This window comes from Macrotis lagotis, chromosome 2 (assembly GCF_037893015.1).
Source record: "Macrotis lagotis isolate mMagLag1 chromosome 2, bilby.v1.9.chrom.fasta, whole genome shotgun sequence".
In the NCBI taxonomy this organism is placed as follows: domain Eukaryota; kingdom Metazoa; phylum Chordata; class Mammalia; order Peramelemorphia; family Peramelidae; genus Macrotis; species Macrotis lagotis.
Genome location: NC_133659.1, coordinates 330,670,442 through 330,693,375, shown reverse-complemented (window position 1 = coordinate 330,693,375; position 22,934 = coordinate 330,670,442). Strand labels below are relative to the sequence as shown.

The following is a 22,934-nucleotide window of genomic DNA, read 5'->3' as shown; positions in this document are numbered from 1 at the left end:
TGTGGAACCTCAGAATAGTCATTGAGGCTAAAGCCTTCTGCAGATAAGCACCTGGGGTGGGGTTCTAGTCGAGTCACGAGGAGGGCTGAGAGGTCCAGCCCTCAGCTTGACTGTCCAACAGTCAGGAGCACCTCTGGTCTTCGGGCCACTTGCTAGGTGACCTTGGGCAAGTCACCAAACCAAGGATCAGGAGCTTTAGCTCTTCTCTACCCACTGAAATGCTTAGAGACCTAAGCCAAGACAAGGAGTTTCAAGAACTCTGGGGAACTGGAGACATGATTTGGAGGGCGCCAGTGAATGGAAGCAACCAGACGTCCCAGAGGGCAGCTTCTGGACTGGTCGAGGACAGCAGTGGCGACAGGCAGAGACCCCAGAGGGCACGCCTGCTAGAGAATGGGCCTGAAAGAAGCAGAAGCCCTTAGGGCCAGGCCCAGGGAGGGCAGATGCTTGTCAAGACCTAGGCGGGGAGGGGCCACCCCTTCCGAGACCCTGACCAGTGCCCACTGGCTTTCAGATCGATCCTCTGAGTTGGCATTTGTTTACAAACCGGCTGTGCCCCCTCCCCCATTTATAGATGAGGGGTCTCTGTTCAGCGTGGTCCTGCGCAGGCGCTGGTCACAAGAGGGACTGACCAATCCCAGGCCCATGGAGACAAGATGCAGGCGGGGGAGATGTGCTTTTCGGGTCTCTGACCCCAGGCCTCCTCGAACCCTAGGCCTGTGAGGGACCTTAGAGAACCAACATCATACTAGCTTCCCTTTACGAGGCTTCCAGGTATGATGCCCTTGGAGTCCCCCCAACAACCAGCCAGTGGCTGCTATTTTATAGAAGAGGAAATGAGCAGCTAGGGCAGGGTTCCCGCCCTCGGGTCTTGCCCACTCTCAAGTTCAGCCCTCTATCAGCTATGTCACCCAGTTGCTGTCTAACATAACCTCCCCCCCCCTTTTTACACGGGAGGAAACTGAGGCCCTGTGAGTGGACTTAGCCAAGGCAGTACAGCTAGCAGCTTAGACTCAGAATTCAATCTGGTTCCAAATTGGTGCTTTTTTTGTTTTGTTTTTAGGTTTTTGCAAGGCAATGGGGTTAAGTGGCTTGCCCAAGGCCACACAGCTAGGTCATTATGAAGTGTCTGAGACCGGATTTGAACCCAGGGACTCCTGACTTCAGGGCTGGTGCTCTATCCACTACACCACCTAGCTGCCCCAAATTGGTGCTTTCTTACTTTTTTTTTCGTATTTTTGCAAGGAAATGGGTTTAAGTGACTTGCCCAAAGTCACACAGGTAAGTATTAAGTGTCTGAGATGGGATTTGAACTCAGGTCCTCCTGACTCCAGGGCTGGTGCTCTATCCACTGTACCGCCTAGCCACCCCCAGATCTGTGCTTTCTTCCCCTGTCTCTGCCCACCTGTCCATAGACGAGGAGGGGGCTTAGATTATCTTCCTTTGCTCTGCTCTGCCCGCTTTCCTTTGTCCCACCCTAGGACTTCCAGAAGGCCAAAGGGCAACTTGAGAGCCCTCTAGGCACGGTCCCATATGGCTTCACCATTTTGGATTTTCTTGTTACCCCAAATAAAAGAAATTAAATGATGGTCTCCATTTCAAAAGCAAAGAATGGCTCTGAGTGTTGTTCCTCCCCTAAGAAGACAGAACTGGGGAGTACGAGCATGAGAGGGGTGTGAGGGGCGGCTAGGTGGCTTAGTGGATTAAACATCGGCCTTGGAGTCAGGAGGACCTGGGTTCAAATCCGGTCTCAGACACTTCATAATGACCTAGCTGTGTGGCCTTGGGCAAGCCACTTAACCCCATTTGCCTTGCAAGAAAAACAAAACTAAAAATAAAACAAAAACAACAAAAAAGAAACAAATGAGAGGGGTGTGAGACCATTCTGCAGATGAGGAAACTGAGGAACTTCCCTAAGGTGGGAACCAAGGGATTGACTTTAGATCCGGGGCTCTCATTGTCCTGCCCTGTGATTTCCCTTCTCTTTCTCCCCTCTTTTTCCTGTTTCTTCCACCCTCTCGCCCTCCACCTCCCTCTTTGCTCTTCCTGCCTTGCCCCTCCTTCGGCATCATTGTCCCCCCCAGCCCAGTCTGGACCCTTTCTCCACCCCACCCCCATTCACAGATGTGGTTCCTTTTGGCAGCTCCCATCCAACCAAAGGCAATTTTAATTTTCCCTGTCTCCCTGGTGCTGGTGACTTGTTACTCTGCTTGAAACCAGTTGGTGACAAGCCAAATGAGCCTCTGGGCAGGGACCAGAAATTGATATTCTCTAATGGGAAACTTTGGCTTGGTTAATTAGTATTTTTTCCCCAAGAACAAGTCATTCAGATGATAAATAGCAACTCCCTGTTTTAAGCAGAGGTTGATGAAAGAGAAGGGAGCAGCCCACGTCAAGCCCACGTCACCCTCCCTGCCAAACCACTGGACTGGAGGGTAGCCTGAGTCCAAAGCCCCAAGATCATGGATCACAGGCTCATTTTAGAACTGGAAGGTGAAAGTAGAGGAAATGTTAGACAGAATAAACGTTAGGCCCCAAATGATTTCCTTCTGTGTTGGCCTCGCATGTCCTGTGGCCTCTGATTTCCATCCCATTTTGGACCTCTTGGAACCTTTACACCTAATGTGATCCTACCAAAAGGGGTACTGAGATATTTGCAAATCTCCACCCAAATCTTCAGTTACTTAAATTTGAAAAAAAAAACCACTTTTATGAAGTGCCTCCATGTACTAGGATTGCAGGAGACAGTGGACACAGAGAAAGACAATCAAAAGTATACAGTGAATTAAGTTTTCAGTGAAGGAACGCAAGAGATCCCCAAGAATAAACAAAAATGCCTGTTCTCTTTTTCTTTTTATAAACTTTATATTTTATTTTGGAATCCCCCTCCTACCCCCACTACATACAAAAGCATCTTCCAACATTTACTTAGAAGACCTGACATTTCCTCATCATTTGGCTAGATTTCCTTAAGAGAGCCAGCCCTTATTGCTACTTAATGTATTAACTGCTTTACTTCTTACTTTAATGACCACAGAAATATATAGGAAACTTTGTCCCTATATCTCCGAATTGAGGCAATGTGTGGAATTCATTCCCTGCTTTCTAAAGGACTCACTACTTTCTTGGTTTCATCAAAGGGAATTAGAGGCTGTTGAGTCTACGTCTTCATTCTACAGATGAGAAAACAGAGGCCCAGAGATGCTTGGTGACATGCCAGGGACACACCAGTAAGGATTTTTCTTTTGTTTTTTTTTTTTTTTGTTTTAGTATTTTTTGCAAGGCAGTGGAGTTAAGTGGCTTGCCCAAGGCCACACAGCTAGGTAATTATTAAGCGTCTGAGGCTGGATTTGAACTCAGGTCCTCCTGACTCCAGGGCCGGTGCTCTATTCACTGTGCCACCTAGCCCTGACATTTTTGGAAATAGCAAATCACAGGTAACAGAAAGCATATCTGAGTAGCAGCATCTCACAAAGCAGCAACCGGGGAGAGGGGGCATACTTAGGCTTCCTGATATATGGTGGACTGGCTCCCAAGGGCAGGGAGGCTCAGAAGAGGCAGAGAGCTGGCCTTGCGGTGGTCTCTGTCCACCGTGCATAAAGTGAAGGCAGAGAGGAGAGGTGATGTGTCTGCCTGCTGAACTGGAGGGACCATAGTTATAATGGGCACTGATGTTTGTGGGGTATGTTTTCCTGCCTCTGTGGTCTCTGAGCCCCTCTCCTTGCTCTCATACCCATAGCAGGGGTCTTCTGGTTGTTTGATTCTTCACTTCTTCAGTCAATTCAGTTCCAGGTCACCCAAACAAGACACAATCTGAGCAGGTTCCTGTACTGACAAAAGTATCTCCAAGACTCTCCCCAAGGGACCTTGGATATGCAGGTGGTTGTGATAAAATGAGAGAATATTTGTTAGCTGCCAGCCACTTAATAAATGCTTCTTCCCTTTCCCTTCCCTTCTTCATGCCTAGGGTAGACGGGTGGCAAGTAAATCAGCCTTTTTTTTTTTTTTTGCTAGTAGAAACGTGTTGTGGGTCACTGTTGGGGTTAAGAGGACACAAGTGTAAAGCTGGAAAGAGGAAGGAGCCCCGTCTCAGTAGTGTCTAAGCCTAGCGCCATCAGGGTCCCTCTCCCAGCAAGGCCCCAGCCTTGAAGCAGGCAGGCTGCCAAGATGGCTGGGGGATGGGGGCATCTGCAGAAACATGGCAAGGCTTTGAGTTGGGCTCATTCGTTTCCATTCATTCAGTCCCATGCCAGATTTTCTTACCAGACCCAGGTTCAAGACAGTGCCCCCCACCTCCATCCACGTCTTTGCTCTCCTGTCCCTTGGTCTCCAATTCCTTTGATAGAATAATTAAAACCATCTGCTCCTCTAAATGAGCCCCAGGAGCTAACAAAAGGGCTGGGTCCCTGCCTCCCACCCCAGTAGATGACAAAGCTAATTTTCCCAGCCTGACAACCTGGTCCGACCCCCACCACATCTCTCCTCCCATTCTCCTCCTTCCCAACTCAGTGGTGAGTCTGCTAGCCCTCAGATCACCTCTCCAAGGGCTTGCAGAAGCTTTATTGAACCGGCACTGGCTGTACCAAGCAGAATGGAAAGCGATGAGCAGCAGGCCGATGGGGAGGGGAGCCAGGAGGCCTGGGTTCAAATCTGCTCCGACTCTTCCTAGCTGCGCCATTACCTTTCAGTCCACTCTCTATGTTTGAATGGACAAAGTTATTTGCATGTTGAAGAAGACTTCCTTGAAGGCAGCAACCATGCGTTGGTCCTCCTTTGGAGTGTTGGCCCAGGGTAAATGCCTTTTTTTGTTTTTGTTTTTGCTTTTACAAGGCAATGGGGTTAAGTAGCTTGCCCAAGGTCACAGAGCTAGGTAATTATTAAGTGTCTGAGGCTGGATTTGAACTGGGGTCCTTCTAACTCCAGGACTGCTGCTCTATCCACTGTGCCACCTAGCTTTCCTCTGTGGGAAACTCTTCATAAAGCTTGACTCCTGGTGAAATAAGGGGTTTAGGGCTAGATCCGGCATCAGAAGGACATGAATTCAAATCCTGCCTCGGACACTAGTTGGAGGACCCTGGACAAATGACTTCATCTCTATGTGCCTCAGTTTCCCCATCTTCAAAGTGAAGGAAACTTTCCTACTCTAAATCCTTGGTTTTAAGAGTCTTCCCAGCTCCTAGGGTAGGGCTTCCAGGAGCAGTATACTGACAGCCGCCCATGGGGTATTACTATGGGCAGAGGGCCAGCAATATGGAATTAGACTCCTTGGATGGGCTCACAGACCCTCTAAAATGAATGGAAATAGTGCTTGTGCTCACCTGTTGCTCTGGGGGGTGAAGGGGAGGGACACAACATAGACATGGGAACATACTTTTGTCCCTTCTGGCTGGGAGAGAGTATGGTGCCCAAGAGACACTTGTAGAGTCCAAGGACCTCTGCCCTCCACTTTGCTGACCATATAGTAGTCACTGAATCATGGAGAGGATGGGGCTGAGGAAGAGTCATGGTGAGAAGTGGCCTTCTGAGATTCAGCTGGGGGAGCCGCAGTTCCCCCGCTCCTGCCCCCAGTCAGTGGGAATCCAAGAGGCTCTGAGCCTCCCTCCCTCCCCTGTCACGGAGGAGGCAGACTGAAGTCTGAGCAGAAAAACTCATCAATTTAATAGTTTCCCTGGGAGCTCAGCTGTGTTCTCGCTAGCCCATCATGTTCCAGATTGATGGACTTCATTTGTTTCTGGGCAAGCCAGACCTAAGGCTTCTGCTCTCCAGAAAGGCGTGAGTGGGGAAGGGGGAAGCACATCCAAGGTGTGGAAGACAGGGACCATCATTCCCATCCTTGTAGATTCCTAAGTCTGGAAGCAGCTGCAGGGGTCAATTAACTCAAGCCCCTTTATGTTACAGATGGGGAAACTGAGACCCAGAGATGCTGAAGTGTGCAGCTAGAATCAGCAGAACTGTGATTTAGGGCCTACTCAAAACCCAGCTCCGACCACCCCCTTAGGAAGAAATCTTCCTTCCTAGGTGCTTTAAACAAATGTGGTTTTGACATCATCTGTCCTGGCCACAGCCCTGGTGGCTTAGGTGAGACTTAGATGTGGGTACAGCAGACGTGAATCACAACTGCTGGTTCATGTCCAGAGGTTTGTCTCTGGGGTAGCTGGCTCTGTTGCCATATTATAGAAGGAATGTGGATTCCCCAGAGAGCACCCAGAGGACAGGGAACTCCTTACCTTGGGGCTCCTTACCCTGGAGAAGAAAAGACTTTGGGGAAGGACTGAGAGTTAGCTTTAAATATCAGAAGGGCTTCCTTATGCAAAAAAAAAATCAGTCTTTTTCTGCTTGGCCCCTGAGAGCTGAACAAGGAGGTATGAGTGCAGGCTGTGGGGCCCGAGTCAATTCAATGGAAGGAAACACTTGCTCATAATTATATGGTTGCCCTGAATGGAGACCTGCTTCAGGTGGGTGGAGTTACCCATTCCTGAGAGGTTCTAAGCAAAGGGAGGGAGTCAGACCATCCTGTCCTGCTCCACCCTTGAGGAGAGGGGTGTCTGTCATCCATAGATATGCTTTTTGAATTCAATTTCCTTTGCTCATTCATTGATTGCTTGAGTCATTGAGTCAAGCTCAAATGGAAGTGGATTGATTATCTTTGAGGTCTCTTTGGTTCCACAGGGAAGGGAAGGGGTTTGAGTTTGACCCAGCCTAGAGGTAGCCGATAAATCAAAGTATTCCAGAAGGAAAGCTGTAGCTGGGTGGTTCCTGTAGTCAGGAAGACCTGAGTTCACATCTGACCTTAGACACCTGGGTAAGTTACTGGGCAAGTCTAATGTTAAATGGGCCTGGAAAGAAATGATTAGCCAGTCTGGTATCTTTGTCAAGCAAGTCTCAACTTTGGACAAGGGTGAAACGATTCAGAACAACACCAAGGTGTGGGCCTGACTCCTTCACATGAGCGAGGGTGTGGAGGACCTTTGTTTGATACTGGCCAGATTAGAGCATCCTGAGACAGGACCCCCAATTCCACCTCAATGCCGTTGGATTCCTGTGAAAAGTATGAATATTATCCACTTTTGTTATTGCCCTCGAGTGAATGACTGGAATCCACCAGACAACATACATTTATTAAGAGCTTCCTCTGGCAGACCCTGTGCTACCCCCTGGAGATACAAAGAAAGGCAAAAAACCAGACCCTGCCCTCAAGGAGCTTACAGTCCAATAGGAGAGACAACATGCAAACAACTATATATAAGGAAATACAGATAGGATAAATTGGTGATAATTACAGAGGAATTGACTTGAGGAAAAATGGATATATTGGGGGGCTCTGAGAGACCAGGCATTCAGCTAATGATTTAGCAAAGGATGTTATAGTGACCTAAGCAAGAGTATAATAATGGGCCTTAGAGTTCAAGCAGTTTGGTTCACTAGGATTTGGCCCCAAATCAAGGAAGCAGACCCCGCCCCCCCATCCCCAGTTCATAAATAGACTTCCTCTTGGAAACTTTGCCTTCTCAAATCCCCATTTTTCATCTCTAAACTTCTTTTTTTTTTTTTTTTAGGTTTTTGCAAGGCAAATGGGGTTAAGTGGCTTGCCCAAGGCCACACAGCTAGGTCATTATTAAGTGTCTGTGACCAGATTTGAACTCAGGTCCTCCTGACTCCAGGGCTAGTGCTCTATCCACTGGGCCACCTAGCTGCCCCCATCTCTTAACTTGTTAAGACTCCTCTCAAACTTTTCTTATCTTTTAATTCTCAAAGAATTTACTGAGTACACTTCTCTTTGAGCCCAAAGCATGAACTATCTGAGAGTGTTTCCCCCTACTTGGCCCCCAAGATATGAGAAAGATGAACCCTCTCCCCTTCTTTACATAGGTGGTACATGAGGGCTGTAGAACATCAAATGTCAGGATTGATTCATTGAATGATTTTACTGAAATGCTTTCTCACCCTCCCAATCCTCCCTATGTTTTTTATTCTTTGTCACATGGATAGTCTGCATGATAGAAGATGGGGAGAGATATACTCAGAAATAAAAATTCTAAAATTTTGAAATAAAAATCTAAATGAAAGATAAAAATTTAAAAATTTAGTCATTCACCTATGCTTTGAAATAAACATCTAAATCTAAGATAAATTTAAAATTTCAATAGTTCATCTATGTACAAGCCCTATCTCCCCTAATGTACTGGGAGCACCTTGAACACAAGGGTTGAGGGGTGGCTAGGTGATGCAGTGGTTAGAGCACCGGCCCTGGAGTCAGGAGGACCTGAGTTCAAATCCGGATTCAGATACTTCATAATCATTTAGCTGTGTGGCCTTGGGCAAGCCACTTAACCCCATTGCCTTGTAAAAAAGAAAAGAAAACAAAGGTTGGATCAGATTCTTTGATTTGACTCTGTTCAAGATCTCTTCTGATAATATGAAGGTGAATCTGTGTTTTGGAAGGTATGATGATGATGTCTATCCTTTATTACCAAAGGAGATCATGATGTATGTTCGTTCTACCAAGAGGAAATGATTTGGGGTACAGGCCCAGTGATGCAATGCCTCCCTGTTCCCAGAGAGGACCAGTCCAGGGAAGTTTGAAATGGCCTTTCACCAGGTGAGTCCCAGGGAGACGCTACACCTGAGAAATTCCCAGGATCCCAAATATAGTAGGTGTTCAATGACGATGCTTAATGAATGGAGGGGGGGTGGCTAGGTGGCGTAGTGGATAAAGCACCGGCCTTGGAGTCAGAAGGACCTGGGTTCAAATCCGGTCTCAGACACTTAATAATGACCTAGCTGAGTGGCCTTGGGCAAGCCACTTAACCCCGTTTGCCTTGCAAAAAAAAAAAAAAAACCTTAATGAATGGAGGAATGGAAGAAAAATAGGATAGGTAGGGCACCTGTCTTCTAAGAGTCTACAGAAGGTAAGACAAAAATATGGGGTGATAAGAAAGAACTGATGGTACGGGAGAGATTGGGGAGTGTTATTAGGCCAAGGAAAGAAGAATATTGGAGGGATCTTGTACTTGTTTTACTTTTTAGGTTTTTGCAAGGCAAATGGGGTTGTGACTTGCCCAAGGTCACACAGCTAGGTCATTATTAAATGTCTGAAGCCAGATTTGAACTGACTCCAGGACCAGTGCTCTCTGTACTGTGCCACTTAGCTGCCCCCTTGAGCTCATTTTTCAATGGAGAGATGTTATTAAAAAGAGCGGAGAACCTTTAGGGAAAGCCCCTTCCCCTTGCTTGAGAAGTATTGACTTATGGAGAAAATGTGAGAAACAGAGCTAGAGTGAGGGAGGAACCTCACCCCCATTCCTCTCTCTCTCTCCCCTCCCTCCCTAGTAGTCAGAGATGGGACTTGGGTGCAGACCTCTGCCAAAGAAGCTTTTCTCGGGGGGGATTAACTATTCTGGGGAGTGGCCACACCTCTCTGGCACTGATGGTTGTTCAACTGAGCCTCTGGCTTATTTTCTTTCTTCTTTCAAGATACCTTTCATCTGTAGGACTGGGGAGACACTTTCATGGGAGCACATCTCCCAGGTTTCCTGGGTCAGGGCCCTGAGCCAAGGAGAAAGATGGGTCCTTGGGCCCATCATCCAATAATCAGAGTAATAAGCTCTCTAGTCCTACTCCTAATCCCTTCCCCACCAATGGTCCCCAAAAGGGCTTCCAGGTATGATGCCCTGGGACTTTGGGGGCCTGGCCCTACCTCTTCATAGGTGAGTTGATTTATCTCAGACCCCAGCCAGGCTGAATCTTCCCAGTAAAGGAAGAATGATGGAAAACATTTGAAATCGAATTCCCTTCCCCAAGTGAAGTCCTCAAAGGGCTGAGCAAAGCCATCCATCTTCACTGCCCTGCTAGCAGACTCCGGGAAGCAGCACCCTCTCTTTCCCCCCGTTGATGGGGGACCGATTTCCTACATGGTGGGGTTGGGTCCCTTCCTCCGATGGCTGGGGAATCCCAGAGCACGTGTCCCTCCTGGGGAGGGGAGCTAACCCGAGGGGTGCTACGTGGACTCGACGGAGAGCCCTGGCCCCCTTTGGGAGACCAGATTCTTGGGCTGGGAGGCATCGGTCATGGCAGCAGTAGGGGCAGAGGTGGCGGAAACGCTTACGGAAGTGCTTGGAGGCCAGGGCATAGACGAGGGGGTTGAGACAGGAATTGGCATAAGAGAGGCAGTGGGCTGCCAGGCGACAGGCATAGGTGGCCCAGTTGAAGGGGAAGTGGCCAAACCAGAAATACAGAATGACCACGTGGTGGGGCAGCCAGCAGAGGCCAAAGAGGGCGGCCACGGCCAACATGGTGCGGCTGGCCCGTCCTTTGGCCTTGCGTCGTGCCTCCAAGGCTGGGCTCCTAGGGTCCACGGCCGCCCAGAGGAAAAAGAGGATACGGGCATAGGCCAAGCTGACCACGACCACGGGCAGCAGGTATCCCACGGCAAAAGTGACCAGGTCCAATGCCCGGCGACTCTCATCTTGCCAGCCTGGCACACACAGCACCAGTTGCCCATAATGTACTGTCCAGTAATAGCTGAAGTAGGGTCCTGAAAAGAGGAGGGCCAGGAGCCAAATCAGACCGATGGTAGCCCAGGCATTCTGGGTTGTTCGGAGGGATCGGGATCGCAGGGGATGGCGGATAGCCAGGTACCTGGAAAGAAAATGGCAGCCTGTCATTAATTCCATTTTGTCTGCCCTCTCTCCTTACTGCCTCCCCAGGTGGGACACTCTATGTGAAGACGGGCAGACTGACCCCTGCCCATGCCAGGCCTTCTTCAGACCAGCCAGGATGAGGCAAACTGAAGGACCTGGAGCTCTGAGAGGCTCATTTGTTACCTTGGACAAGTCACTTCAATTTTATGCCTCAGTTTCTTTATCTTCAAGATAGAAGAGGGATCCCCCCAGCATAGGGAATGCCATCGTTTGGAGAATGACTGAGAGATGATGAACGGAATATTAATATACTGTAAGATAGGACTGATATGGAGAATTCAGAGACACTCGGGAAGGCTCCATTAGTGGAAGGAGCCCCCAGGGTTAGACTGGAAACTCTCCCAAGAGGCAGGTTCTGTTTCATTTTTCATCTTTGTATCTTGCTCACCAAGGCAAAGACTCTATGTAAAGTTAAACATTCCACAAATGAGTGTCGGTTTTGTCCAAAGGAATCTGTCAAACAGAGACAAATCTCATTCCTGGGTCAGAGTGGGGACACTGCTTTGTAGATCCTATTAGTAAAAATAATAGGATTCGAGACTCAAGTGAGAGAGGAGGACTCAAAAGCCATCTAGCCCAGCCCTGCCCCCCTCATTTTGTGGTTGCCACGCAGTTGTTTCAGGCGCATCTGACTCTTTCTGACCCGGTTTGGGATTTTCTTGGCAAAGATACTGGAATGGTTTGCTACTTCCTTTTCCATCTCATTTTATGGATGAGGAAACTGAGGCAAGCAGGGTGAAATGACTTGCCCAGGGTCACACCTCTAGGAAGTATCTGAGGTCGGACTGGAACTCAGGTTTTCCTGACTCCAGGCCCACTGTGCCCTAAAACCAGATTCCCTCATTTCACAGGGGAGGAAACTGAGGCCCAGGGACTTTGAATGACTTGCCCAAAGTAACATAGGTAATAAGCATCAGAAGGAATTCTAGGTCCTCTGATTTCAGAGTAAAGAGCCACAATTTTGTGGAGCATCAAGAGTTACCAAATATTTTACAACAAACCTGGGAAGAAAAGGCTATTATTATGCTCATTTTACAGATTGAGAAACTGGTTATAATTCATGCCTCCTACACTCTCATCCATCATATCATTCATTCATTCATTCATTCATCCATCTCACCACCTAGACTCCCATCCATCAAGTCATTCTTTCAGCCACTTACTCCTGTCCATCTTGTCATTCATTCAGCCACCTAGACTCCTGTCTATCACTTCACTGATTCATCCGTCGATTCATTTATTTATTCTACCACCTAGATTCCCATCCACCTTGTCATTCATTCATTCATTCATTCAGTCATTTAGACTCCTGTCCATCACTCCATCCATCCATCCATCCATCCATTCATTCAACCTCCTAGACTCCTGTCCATCACTTCATTCATTCATCCATTCATTATTTATTCCATCACCTGGATTCCCATCCACCTTGTCATTCAGTCAGTCAGTCATTTAGACTCCTGTCCATGACTTCATCCATTCATCCATCCATCCCTTCATTCATTCAAGCCCCTAGATTCCTTTCCATCACTTCATTCATTCATCCATTCATTATTTATTCCATCACCCAGATTCCCATCCATCGTGTCATTCATTCAACCAGCTAGTCAATACTTTCCCCAGTCTAAATTTCTTACGCATTACTTTAGAGAGAACACCTGGTTATCAGTGTCATCATGCCCCCTCATTGGCAGAGACCCTTCTCAGGCTCAGAACAACATGTGGACCCAGAGCTCTGGGAACTGCCCTTTACCCCATTTTACCCCATTTACCATCTGAGCCTCCATTTCTTCATCCTAATTAGCTATTAGCTCTCTTAAAGTAGGAGCTATGTATTTTTTAATACCTCACACCCCCAATAACACACATACTTAACAGTGGATAGAGTGTGGTCCTGGAGTCAGGAAGACATGAGTTCAGATTTGACCTCAAGCCCTAGCTGGGTGACCATGGGTGTTGGGAACCATTGTGTATGGGAGTATTGTGAATTATCTTCACCTGGTGTCTTTGGACACCAGAGTCTCACCTTACTAAGTGCCATGGGAGTGGGAGTGGATTAGAGACTGGAAAGATATTTAGGTATTGGTGTTTTGGTGAATAAAAGGAGCACTTGGAGATTTCTTTTTAAGTTTTTTATTTTTTGCAAGGCAATGGGGTTAAGTGGCTTGCCCAAGGCCACACAGCTAGTTAATTATTGTGTCTGAGACCGGATTGGAACTCAGGTCCTCCTGACTCCAGGGCCGGTGCTCTATCCACTGCGCCACCTAGCCACCCCCCAACTTGGAGATCTTGATGGAGTACTTGTTTCCTTTGTCATCCTTGTCTCCTGCACCTCCAATGCTCACCTGGGAAAGCTGAGGGAGTCCAGAAGTGGGACTCAACACATGGTCAAGTTACTTTACTTATTTACCTCAGTTTCCTTACATGCAAATTGGGATCATAACCTACCTTATAGGGTTGCCATAAGGAGCAAATGAGATAATATTTGCCAATATCTGGCATACAATAGATGTCAAATAAATACTTTCTACCTTACAAGTTCATTATCTCTTCCATTCTACCCCACTCCTTCTAGCAGGTCCCCAAAGGGCAGACATCTGAAGGGGATCTAGGTGCATTTCCAGCCCAGCCCCCAGCCCCCAGCCCCTGAACTGGTTGTCAAGCAGGGGAGGGCCAGCTCACTACCTGTCCACGGAGACAGCGGCCAACGTGAAGCTACTGGCATACATGGTCAGATAGATGAGGAGGTGCACAGCCTTGCAGGCAAAGGTCCCAAAAGGCCAGCTGTCCAGGGTGTAGATGATGGCCTGGAAGGGCACGCAGCAGATCAGGAAGCAGAGGTCAGCCACAGCCAGATTGAGGATGAACAAGTCGGTGGGGCTGCCCTTGGACGGCCCAGGTCGCAGCAGCCCAGCCAGCACCAGCCCATTGCCAGCTGTGCCCAAGAGGAAGATGAGGGCAAAGACCACAGGGACCACAATGCCCACTGGCCCTTGGGTGCCTGTGCCCTCTGAGGACATGTTCCAGGTGTCGGGCATCTCCACATCAGTGGTGTGCACCAGGGTCACACCAACTCTGGAGGATCAGGTCTCACCTGAATTGGCAGAGACATGAGTCAGGGACCCAGGGACCCTTAACAGCTATCATCTTGTCTAAGGCAGAAACCTTAGGAACTCTTCTAACCTAAAGTTAGTTATTAGAGGTGGGAGTAGGGAGGAATGAACACTGGCTTAGGGACAGTGGGACCACCCGCTTTCTATTCTCCCACCACCAGAGGCGGCTAACTGGTTGCCCAGGCATGGAAAGATGGAGAGAGTTATTTGGCAGCTGCTCCCACACCCAAATGACTGGCACATCCCTTCCCCCCACCTTAGACTCCCTCCGGTTCCCTCACCTTCCCTATTTCAGCAAGGGTGCCCATGAGAAGCTCAGCTTTAAACCTCTGTGTACCCACCCAATCTTTGAAGCAGAGAAGGGGAAGGGGTAAGAAGAACCCATTCCTGCATTGGGTCCAGACCCCAGGCTTAGGGGGTATCCTGACTCCGAATCACTTCATAGTCCCTTCCTTTACCCTCCAGTGTCCTCTCTCCTTAACCTGGCACCTCCCTCTTCTCAAATTGTTCCCCTCTTCCTACCTCCTCCTTTGCTTCTTCACTTCTCCCCTTTTCTCTTTCCTCTTCTTCCACTACCCCTCCATCCTTCACTTCTGCCTTCTCTCCCTCTTTTCTCCTTCCTTTTCCTCTTCTGCCTGTTGCTTCTCCCAGAATGGACTCTTACTCTCTCCATCCAGTGAAGTGGTTCTCTCTCTCTCTCTCTCTCTCTCTCTCTCTCTCTCTCTCTCTCTCTCTCTCTCTCTCTCCCTCCCTCCCTCCTGCTGCCGAGTAGACCATTGATTCTTCTGGGTCTGACACTGGTTCAGGAGTTAACCCCTCAGTGTCTGGTCCCTGCCTGGTTTTCCCACTGGGTGTTCCCTCCCCTTTCCCTCACTCCGAGCCTAGAAGGATAAGGAAGGCTCAGCTCTAGGCAGGGAATGGGAGGGCATAGGGGAAGACTGGCAGCCAAGATGCCCGGGTGGCCATTCTGAATTTGGATTGGGTCCTCATGGAGCCATAGAGTCTCAGACTTGGAACCAACGTCTAAGCTCCACTTTGACCCCCGGGGGTATCTCTGACGAACAGTCTTCCAGGCTCAACTGAACAGCCTCCCAGTTGGAGGAGCTCACTTGACCCTAAGGCAACCCATCTCTCCTTTGGACAGATCTCACTGATATAACTATCCCTGCCAAGGCCAGAGATTGTTTGCCCCTCCTTTGGGCTTCTTGCCCATTTCTTTCCATAACGCTCCCCCAGACAGCCTGTCCAATGGGCTCCATATTATGAGGGCTTTGCTTGTCCCATCATCTTCTCTTCACCCTTAGTCCTTGACTGGTCCATTACATTTTCCATTTTCTTGCCTAAGTTGCCTTAAGGAGGCAGTTCAGCATCATGGATAAGAAAACTGACTTCAGAGTCACAGAAATCTGGATTCAAGACCCGTTTTGGAATTGTAGTAATGTCTGTGTGACTGACATGGTATTGGCTTCTTGCTGTCCCAGGCAACTGCCTGTCACTTTAAGCTGTAGAAGTCCTTTCAACCCTCCAAGGCCCTTTTGTTTTTGTGTTTGTTTTTGCAAGGCAATGGGTAACACAGGTAAGTATTAAGTGTCTGAGGATGGATTTGAACCCAGGTACTCCTGACTCCAGGCCCGGTGCTCTATCCACTACACCACCTAGCCGCCCCACAGGTCCAATAAGAAATAAAGGAAGTGGGGCAGCTAGGTGGCACAGTGGATAGAGCACCGGGCCTGGAATCAGGAGTACCTGGGTTCAAATCCGATCTCAGACACTTAATAATTACCTAGTTGTGTGGCCTTGGGCAAGCCACTTAACCCCATTTGCCTTGAAAAAAACCTAAAAAAAGGAAATAAAGGAAGGGAGGAAGGAAGGAAAAAAGAAAAACATTTTCTTTCTCTGTTGAAATTCTAGCCTTTGGTGACCATGAGCACTGGGGTCTTTCTTCCCCCAGGTGACCCTTGGTTCTGACTCAGGCATATGATTGTACCAGGTTCACTCTTAGAAGGGGGGGGTGTCTTCCTTTTTCCCCCCACAGTCTTTATCACATTCAATCACCATCCCAGCTCCTCAGGGACACCTAGTATTTCCCCTTAGAGAGGTCAGTAGAAATATATTATTGTATACAACACAACATGAATCACATTTGGGTTTTTTTTTTTGCAAGGCAAATGGGGTTGAGTGGCTTGCCCAAGGCCACACAGCTAGGTCATTATTAGGTGTCTGAGACCAGATTTGAACCCAGGTCCTCCTGACTCCAGGGCTGGTGCTTTATCTACTGTGCCACCTAGCCACCCCCATGAATCAGATTTGGGATAGACAATTTATTCCTACGCACTAAAGAATTGCTAAAGTATTGACAGAATGACTTCCATGGGATTCAGCAATTTAACTCATTCATGATTACAACTCACTTGGTCTTGTTCAGACCGATCAGACTCTTTGTGACCCCATCTGAGGATTTCCTGGCAGAGATACTGGAGTGGCTGACCATTTCAAACAGGGTTAAGTGACTTGCCCAGGGTCACACAGCTTCTAAGCCTGAGACTGAATTTGAACTCAGGTCTTCCTGACTCTCAGTGCTCAATCCAAACTGCTTAAACCTCATCAGAATATAAAGTCATTGGCAAGAGGACTAGGTTTTTCTATTTCACCTTGGCTGTGCCCTGTTCAGATAACCACCAGTGGTGTCTTCTGGTAAGGTGATCAGGTTGGTCCCATCCTCCAGCCATCTAAGAGTGCTAGAGTCATTGTTCTGTGGAGAAGAGAATATTGAGCTTCTCTTTTGAGTGGGGGCTTTAAGACATAGACAGCATCAGCTTTTAGTTCTAATTTTGGTGATTTGGGACCAGCACAAATAGTAACAAGATTGAAGCAACAGCCTGGAGCTAGTAACTGGTTTTGAAAACTTCATTGGTTTGGGAGATGGAGAAAGGGGTGTTTTCTTTCTTCCCCTTTTCTTTTCTCCCAATCCTATATTCTCCCCTGATTTCTCTTGATAAAATCCATCTACAATGTCTGATCGGGAGCTGCACCCCTCCCTCCCCTTCCTAAGCCCTTCAGGGGCAGGGAGATTTCAAGCCATCATCGGATGGATGTTCCAACCTTTGACCTGTTTCTTTTCTACTTTTTCCTATGTCCAGCCCAAGAGGTCGTAGGGTTGGGTTTTAGGAATGAGACGGTGGGTTTTAGTAAAGAAAGGCTGTCCAAACGGAGAGTGGGAAAGCCAGAAGTGGACGGTGACAGGATCTATAGGAAATGTTCTCTGGCACTCTGGAGTCTGGTGGGAAGACTTGAGCTTGAACCTCATCTCAGACCCTCACTAGTTGGGGGATGGACCTTCTCTCCACCTCAGTTTCTTCTTGGTAAATTGGAAACCATTTGTCAATGGTGGTAACAAGAGCTCACAGGAGCCCAATGCATTTATATGTGCATGTGCATAAACTGAATCCACACGCATCTATATCAATTATATATATTTATTTATGAATAGAGAAGTAGTTTGCAAATCTTAGAGCATTAAGATTAGCTAACGAGACAATTAATTCAGATGTCATTAGCATATGGCTTAGAAGCCTGGGCATGCGCAGACCTACTGCGATTTTCCTGTTTGGTTCTCAGATTTCCCTTTGGGCACCCTATGCCAACCGGCTGCATGCTTTGGCTTGTGGTGTGGCTCTACCACCCCCTGGTGGACACGTCGGACATTGCGGCCTCCACGAGTGACGCTGTCTTTCTCCCAAGTTCTGAAGTGAGAGATTCCAGTAATAACTCACATTTTTTTTATAAGGCAAACGGGGTTCAGTGACTTGCCCAAGGCCACACAGCTAGGGAATTATTAAGTGCCTGAGGCCGGATTTGAACTCAGGTACTCCTGACTCCAGGGCTGGTGCTCTATCCACTGCACCACTTAGCTGCCCCAAATCTTTTTTTGTTTTTTTTAGATTTTTTTTGCAAGGCTAATGGGTTTAAGTGACTCGCCCAAGGCTACACAGCTAGGTAATTATTAAGTGTCTGAGGTCTAATTTGAACTCAGGTCCTCCTGACTCCAGGGCCGGTGCTCTATCCATTGCACTACCTAGCCACCCTGGATCTTTTTTCTTAATAGACAGAAGAGAGCAAAAGGAAATTCAGAAGGGACATGAACAATCAGGGGCATGTGGTGACCCCATGTTAAATTTGAACTAATTCAAAACAAGATGTACATGGTGAGGGGAAAGTCAGTGCATAACATGGTATAATAGTTTTTTATATAATCCTCTCTTTTTCTTTATAGAATGAAATAGTCTTGTTGGTAAATGTTCAAGTTTGTGATAAAAATAAAATCTTTTTTTCAAAGTTTTGTGTAATTTTTAAAATACTTCATTTGATCAGAGGCTTGGACTGAACCACTCTATTTAAAGGTGGAATTAGAGGGTGGCTAGGTGGTGTAGTGGATAAAACCTTGGAGTCTGGAGTACCTGGATTCAAATCTGGTCTCAGACACTTAATAATGACCTAGCTGTGTGGCCTCGGGCAAGCCACTTAACCCCATTTGCCTTGTAAAAACCTAAAAAATAAATAAATAAAGGTGGAATTTGAACCCAATTTCTGTGATTCAAGTCAATGCTTTTTTTCTGGCCATGGCATCAATCCTATCAGGGAAGGCTTCCTGAGAGATGTGCCGTTTGGGTTTGAGGTTCAATAAAGGATGAATACAAATATTTCTATCCACTTTTTTATGATGAGAAAGGATTGGAAACTGAGGGGATGCCTATCGATTGGGGAATGGCTGAGCAAGTTTTAGTATATGAGTGTAATCAAATAATATTGTGCTGTAAGAAATGATGAAAAGAATGACTTCAGAGAAATCTGAGAAGACTTGTATGACCTGATGCAAATGTATGCAAATAGAACCAGAACGCTGTACTTAGTAACACCGACATTGAAACAACGGTCAATTGTGACTGATTTAGCTATTTTAATTAATACAGTGATCCAAGACAATTTCAAAGGACTCATGCTAAAGAATAAGATATTCCTCATGATCCACTCTGAGTATAGACAGACACATATTTATTTTATTTTATATTTCTTCCTTCATTCCTTTTTTTTTCTCTTACAACATGGCTAATGTGAAAATCAGTTTTGTATAACTTCATGTGTATGATGGGGCAGCTAGATGGTGCAATGGATAGAGAGTACTGTCCTTAAAGTCAGGAGAACAGGAGCCTCAGACCCTTGCCTCTTACTAGCTGTGTGACCTTGGGCAAGTCATTTCACTCTTCACCCTGATTGCCTGGCATCCAGGGTCATCTCCACTCATCCTGATCCATATCTGATCACTAGATCCAGATGACTGCTGAGAAGAAAGGGAGATTCTGGTGACTTAGCCCAGCACTCCCTCACCCCAATCCAATGAATATGCTTGTCATGGCATCACCTACCTGATGTCAGGGTCTTCTTTGAGAACAGACAAACATCATCATCATCAACATGTATGAAGAATATTGATCATATTTCTTGCCTTCTTGATGGGTGAGGGAGGAGTGGAGGGAGGGAATTTGGAATTGAAAATAAAAATAAAAACAATTAAAAAAAGGATGGTAGTAATTAAAAAAGGGGAGAAGGGGAGAGAGGGCCTTCCAGACAAAGAGAATAGAGGGAATATTGGGGGGAATGGGCAGGAGGGAAGAACACTCTGGTTTGCCTAGAGTGTGAGGGGCTTGGAAGAGAGATGTATGGGATGAAATAAAGCTGAACAAAAAAGCATCAGATTGTAGAATCAGATGGAAGAGTTCAAAGTTTACTTATGAGCTAATAGGGAGCCATTAATGACAAGATCAGATTTGAATAAGGAAGGGCAGTACTGAAGGATGGATGGATCTGGACATAGGACCAAGGGCATCTGCTTACCTGTAGCAGAGGCAGTCCAAGGCCGCCTTGGGCTGTGGCTTGTGGCTGGAGCAAAGTGAATGGAATTGAGCAGAAGGGTTAGAGGAGTTCAGTGAGAACATATTCTCTCTCTGTACGATCATGGAACTGGGTTGGACTGATTGCTGGAGGCCTCCAGGGTAGGATCGAACTAGACCGTGATCAACTGGACAGATTGGAAAGTTAGGTCCGATGGGAAAGGGGGGACACCCCCAGAAAAGAGAAATGGTGCAAGGATGGTCAGAAGGTAGGAAAGAAAGCGCAAGATAGATCCAAGCCACAGTTTGGGTGTGCACATAAGTTGGTCTCAATAGATGAGTGTTGTTGTTCAGTCATTACAGCTATTAGCAACCTCATTTAGGGTTTTCTTGGCAGATATTGGTGGTTGCCCATCTCCTTCTCCAGCTCATTTTACAGATGAGGAAATTGAGGCAGATAGGGTTAAGTGATTTACCAAGGGTCATATGGTCAGTAAATGTCTGAGACCAGATTTGAACACAGGAAGATGTGAGTGGGGTGGCTAGGTGGCACAGGGGATAGAGCACCAGCCCTGGAGTCAGGAAGACCTGAATTCAAATCCGACCTCAGACACTTCATCATGACCTAGCTGTGTGGCCTTGGGCAAGTCACTTAACCCCATTGCCTTGCAAAAAACAAAAACAGGAAGATGTGAATCTCCTTGACCCCAGACCCAGCACTCCATCCACTGCAGTACCATTTAGTTGTCCTCAGTAGGTGAGTACATGGTCTTTTGCTTATTTTTTAAAGTTTTGCTTCCCATTTGCTCTAATCCTAACCTTCCAGGGGGCTCAGTTTCCTCCTCTATAAAATGAGGGGGTTGGAAGAGATGACTTCTAAGGTCCCATACAGCTAAGTGTCTATGGGTCAAGGTTGCCTTTCTATAGGACTCTCTCTAGATATGGCTGGATCTTACACTTGTAAGATCACTCCTGGTTAGGTGTAAGACCTAAGTGAGATGGGAGATGAAGAAGTGTCCCCAAGATGCAGGGACCCCCGAAGCAGCTTGCCCTGGCTCCCCTTGATTGGACAAAGGCTTCTTTTGGATCATTTAAAAGTTTACAATACTTGTCTTTTGCATTTGCCCACTGAGATTCATTGAATTGGTAAAGGTAACAAAGAGAATCGCACTTGTTGGAAGGGCTGCCGGCAAACAGGCACCTCCTTGCAGTTAACTCTGTAAAGAGGCTCAGCCATTCTGGAAAGCAAAACGAACCATGCTCCCCCAGAAAGATCAAGGAAAGAGGAAGGAGACCCATCTTCTGTCCAAGGTGTCTCAGCTCTTTCTGCTGCTGCTTCTGGCCCCCCCACCCCAAGCTGCTAACGTGGCATTGCTGGGTGGCTGCTCACCTCCCCAAGGGCTCCCTGGGTGCTGCAGCAGTGCCTCTGGCACCATGATGGAACCCACAAAAAGCTGGGGTGCCCCCATCCTGCTGCCAAGGCCCTAGGTGTTACCTCCCAGCACTAATGCCTCATTTCTGATATCTCCAATGCCAAGATCCCAGTTTTCCTGGGTTAAAACCCCCAGGACGTCAGCTCTGCCATCTTGAGCATTTCGGACCCTGAGCCGGACAGAGTACTAGAGTTGCCACCTTTCTATGAACTGGATCTGCCTCCTGTTGCAGGGTCAGCTAGTGGGACTGGGTTGGACCAGGGCCTCCTGAGTGGGGCCTGGGGGACACACCAGAGGGAGGTAAAAGGTGGCTGTGGGCCCCCCTTCCTCCTGGGCCAGGAGGGACCCCGAGGAAATGAGGCTGGGGGGAGGGCAGCTCCCATCTGCCATCTTGGGAAGGGCCTTGACTGCATACTTCTGGCTTTTGCCAACCTGGGGGCAGAGGTGCCAGCTCCAGAGGCCCAAACAACCTTGCCCCAAGTTTCCCCACTACTCACCCATGAGGGAGATGCTGCTCCTCCCCCTTTCCTCTCTAGAAGTTCTACCAAGTAGGCATCTAATAAGGGCCAGGGGCCAGTCCCCACTGGGGAGGGTGGGACAGAACCCCCTGGACATTCTCCCTTAGGGAGCCTGTGTGACCCCCCCCCAGAAGTAGCTTCTTCATGCGCTAAAGTGGGTTGTCTCTGGGGAAGGGTGAATGGGGGGCACTGGCCAAATGACCCCAGTCTCTCCCCAGACCTCCTACCCCAAGTCTGACATTCCCCCATCAAGAACTGTTTTGTCCAGGAACCTTTTCAAATATGATCTCCTCCTCCCTCCACCCCCTTCTGAGGCTCCCCACCCCTAACTAACCCTAAAGTGGATCTTCACCAGTCTAATCCTTTTTCTCTAACAACTGGCCTCAATATGGAACAGAGCAGGGTTCAGGTCCAGTCTCAGCCACTTACTGTGTGACCCTGGCCTAGTCATTCTCTGAATCTCAGTTTAGGGTAATACCCATTCAATAAGATAATGTAAATGCTTCTTATACCTTAAGACACTGGATCTGTGGGTGCTGCTGTCATTATTTTTTTTGCAAGGCAATGGGGTTAAGTGACTTGCCCAAGGTCACATAGCTAAGTAAATTTTAAGTGTCTGAGGCTGAATTTGAACTCAGGTCCTCCTGACTCCAGGGCTGGTGCTCTATCCACTGATGCTCCTAGCTTCTGTGCTATTGTCATTATTAATAAATCATTAATATCCCCCACCCATTCCCCACTCTGAAGATATTTGATTTCCTTCTGGGTACAGCATTCCCCAACTATCTACAGTGGACCCCACCCCTATCGCATCGGCAAGCCTCACTTGGGCTCTTTCACTTCCCTCTCCCCAACACCCTTGAGAATCAGGTCACCCCACAAAAGCCATTGCTTTGGAGGGCTCCATGCCTTACCCACCACTGCGCCTGTAAGGGGGGAGGAGGAACTTTTTTTAATGTAATATTTTTTGTGTAGTAAAACTTTTCTTCGCAACTTCATGTATAGCAATGTAAACTAACTCTGGCAGGTAATACCTAAAAAAATGCCTGAATCCCACAATGGATTCTTCCGCTTCATTTATGAAAAAATACACAATTCCTACAACTACCACTGATAACATCCTGGCCTTGGCAAAAATAACACAGGCCACGTACCATGTCTTCCTACCCCTACCCTCATGAATGCTCCATGTCATTGCTCCCTCCTTAGTGGAGAAAAGAATTTTTAAGAAAGGGTTGGGGGTGGAGTGGGGCTTGTAGTTTTGAATGTGTCTCAACCTAAG

General features: G+C 47.6%; 1 protein-coding gene across 1 annotated transcript; it reads right to left on the bottom strand.

Annotated features, from left to right (window-relative positions):
- Positions 1-9,848: 9,848 nt before the first annotated feature.
- GALR3 (galanin receptor 3) lies at positions 9,849-13,738 on the bottom strand. Its single transcript, XM_074221077.1, has 2 exons — positions 13,386-13,738; positions 9,849-10,638 (listed from the first exon to the last, which is right to left on the bottom strand). Exons 1-2 carry the CDS (start codon positions 13,736-13,738, stop codon positions 9,849-9,851), a joined length of 1,143 nt encoding a protein of 380 aa, XP_074077178.1.
- Positions 13,739-22,934: the final 9,196 nt, after the last annotated feature.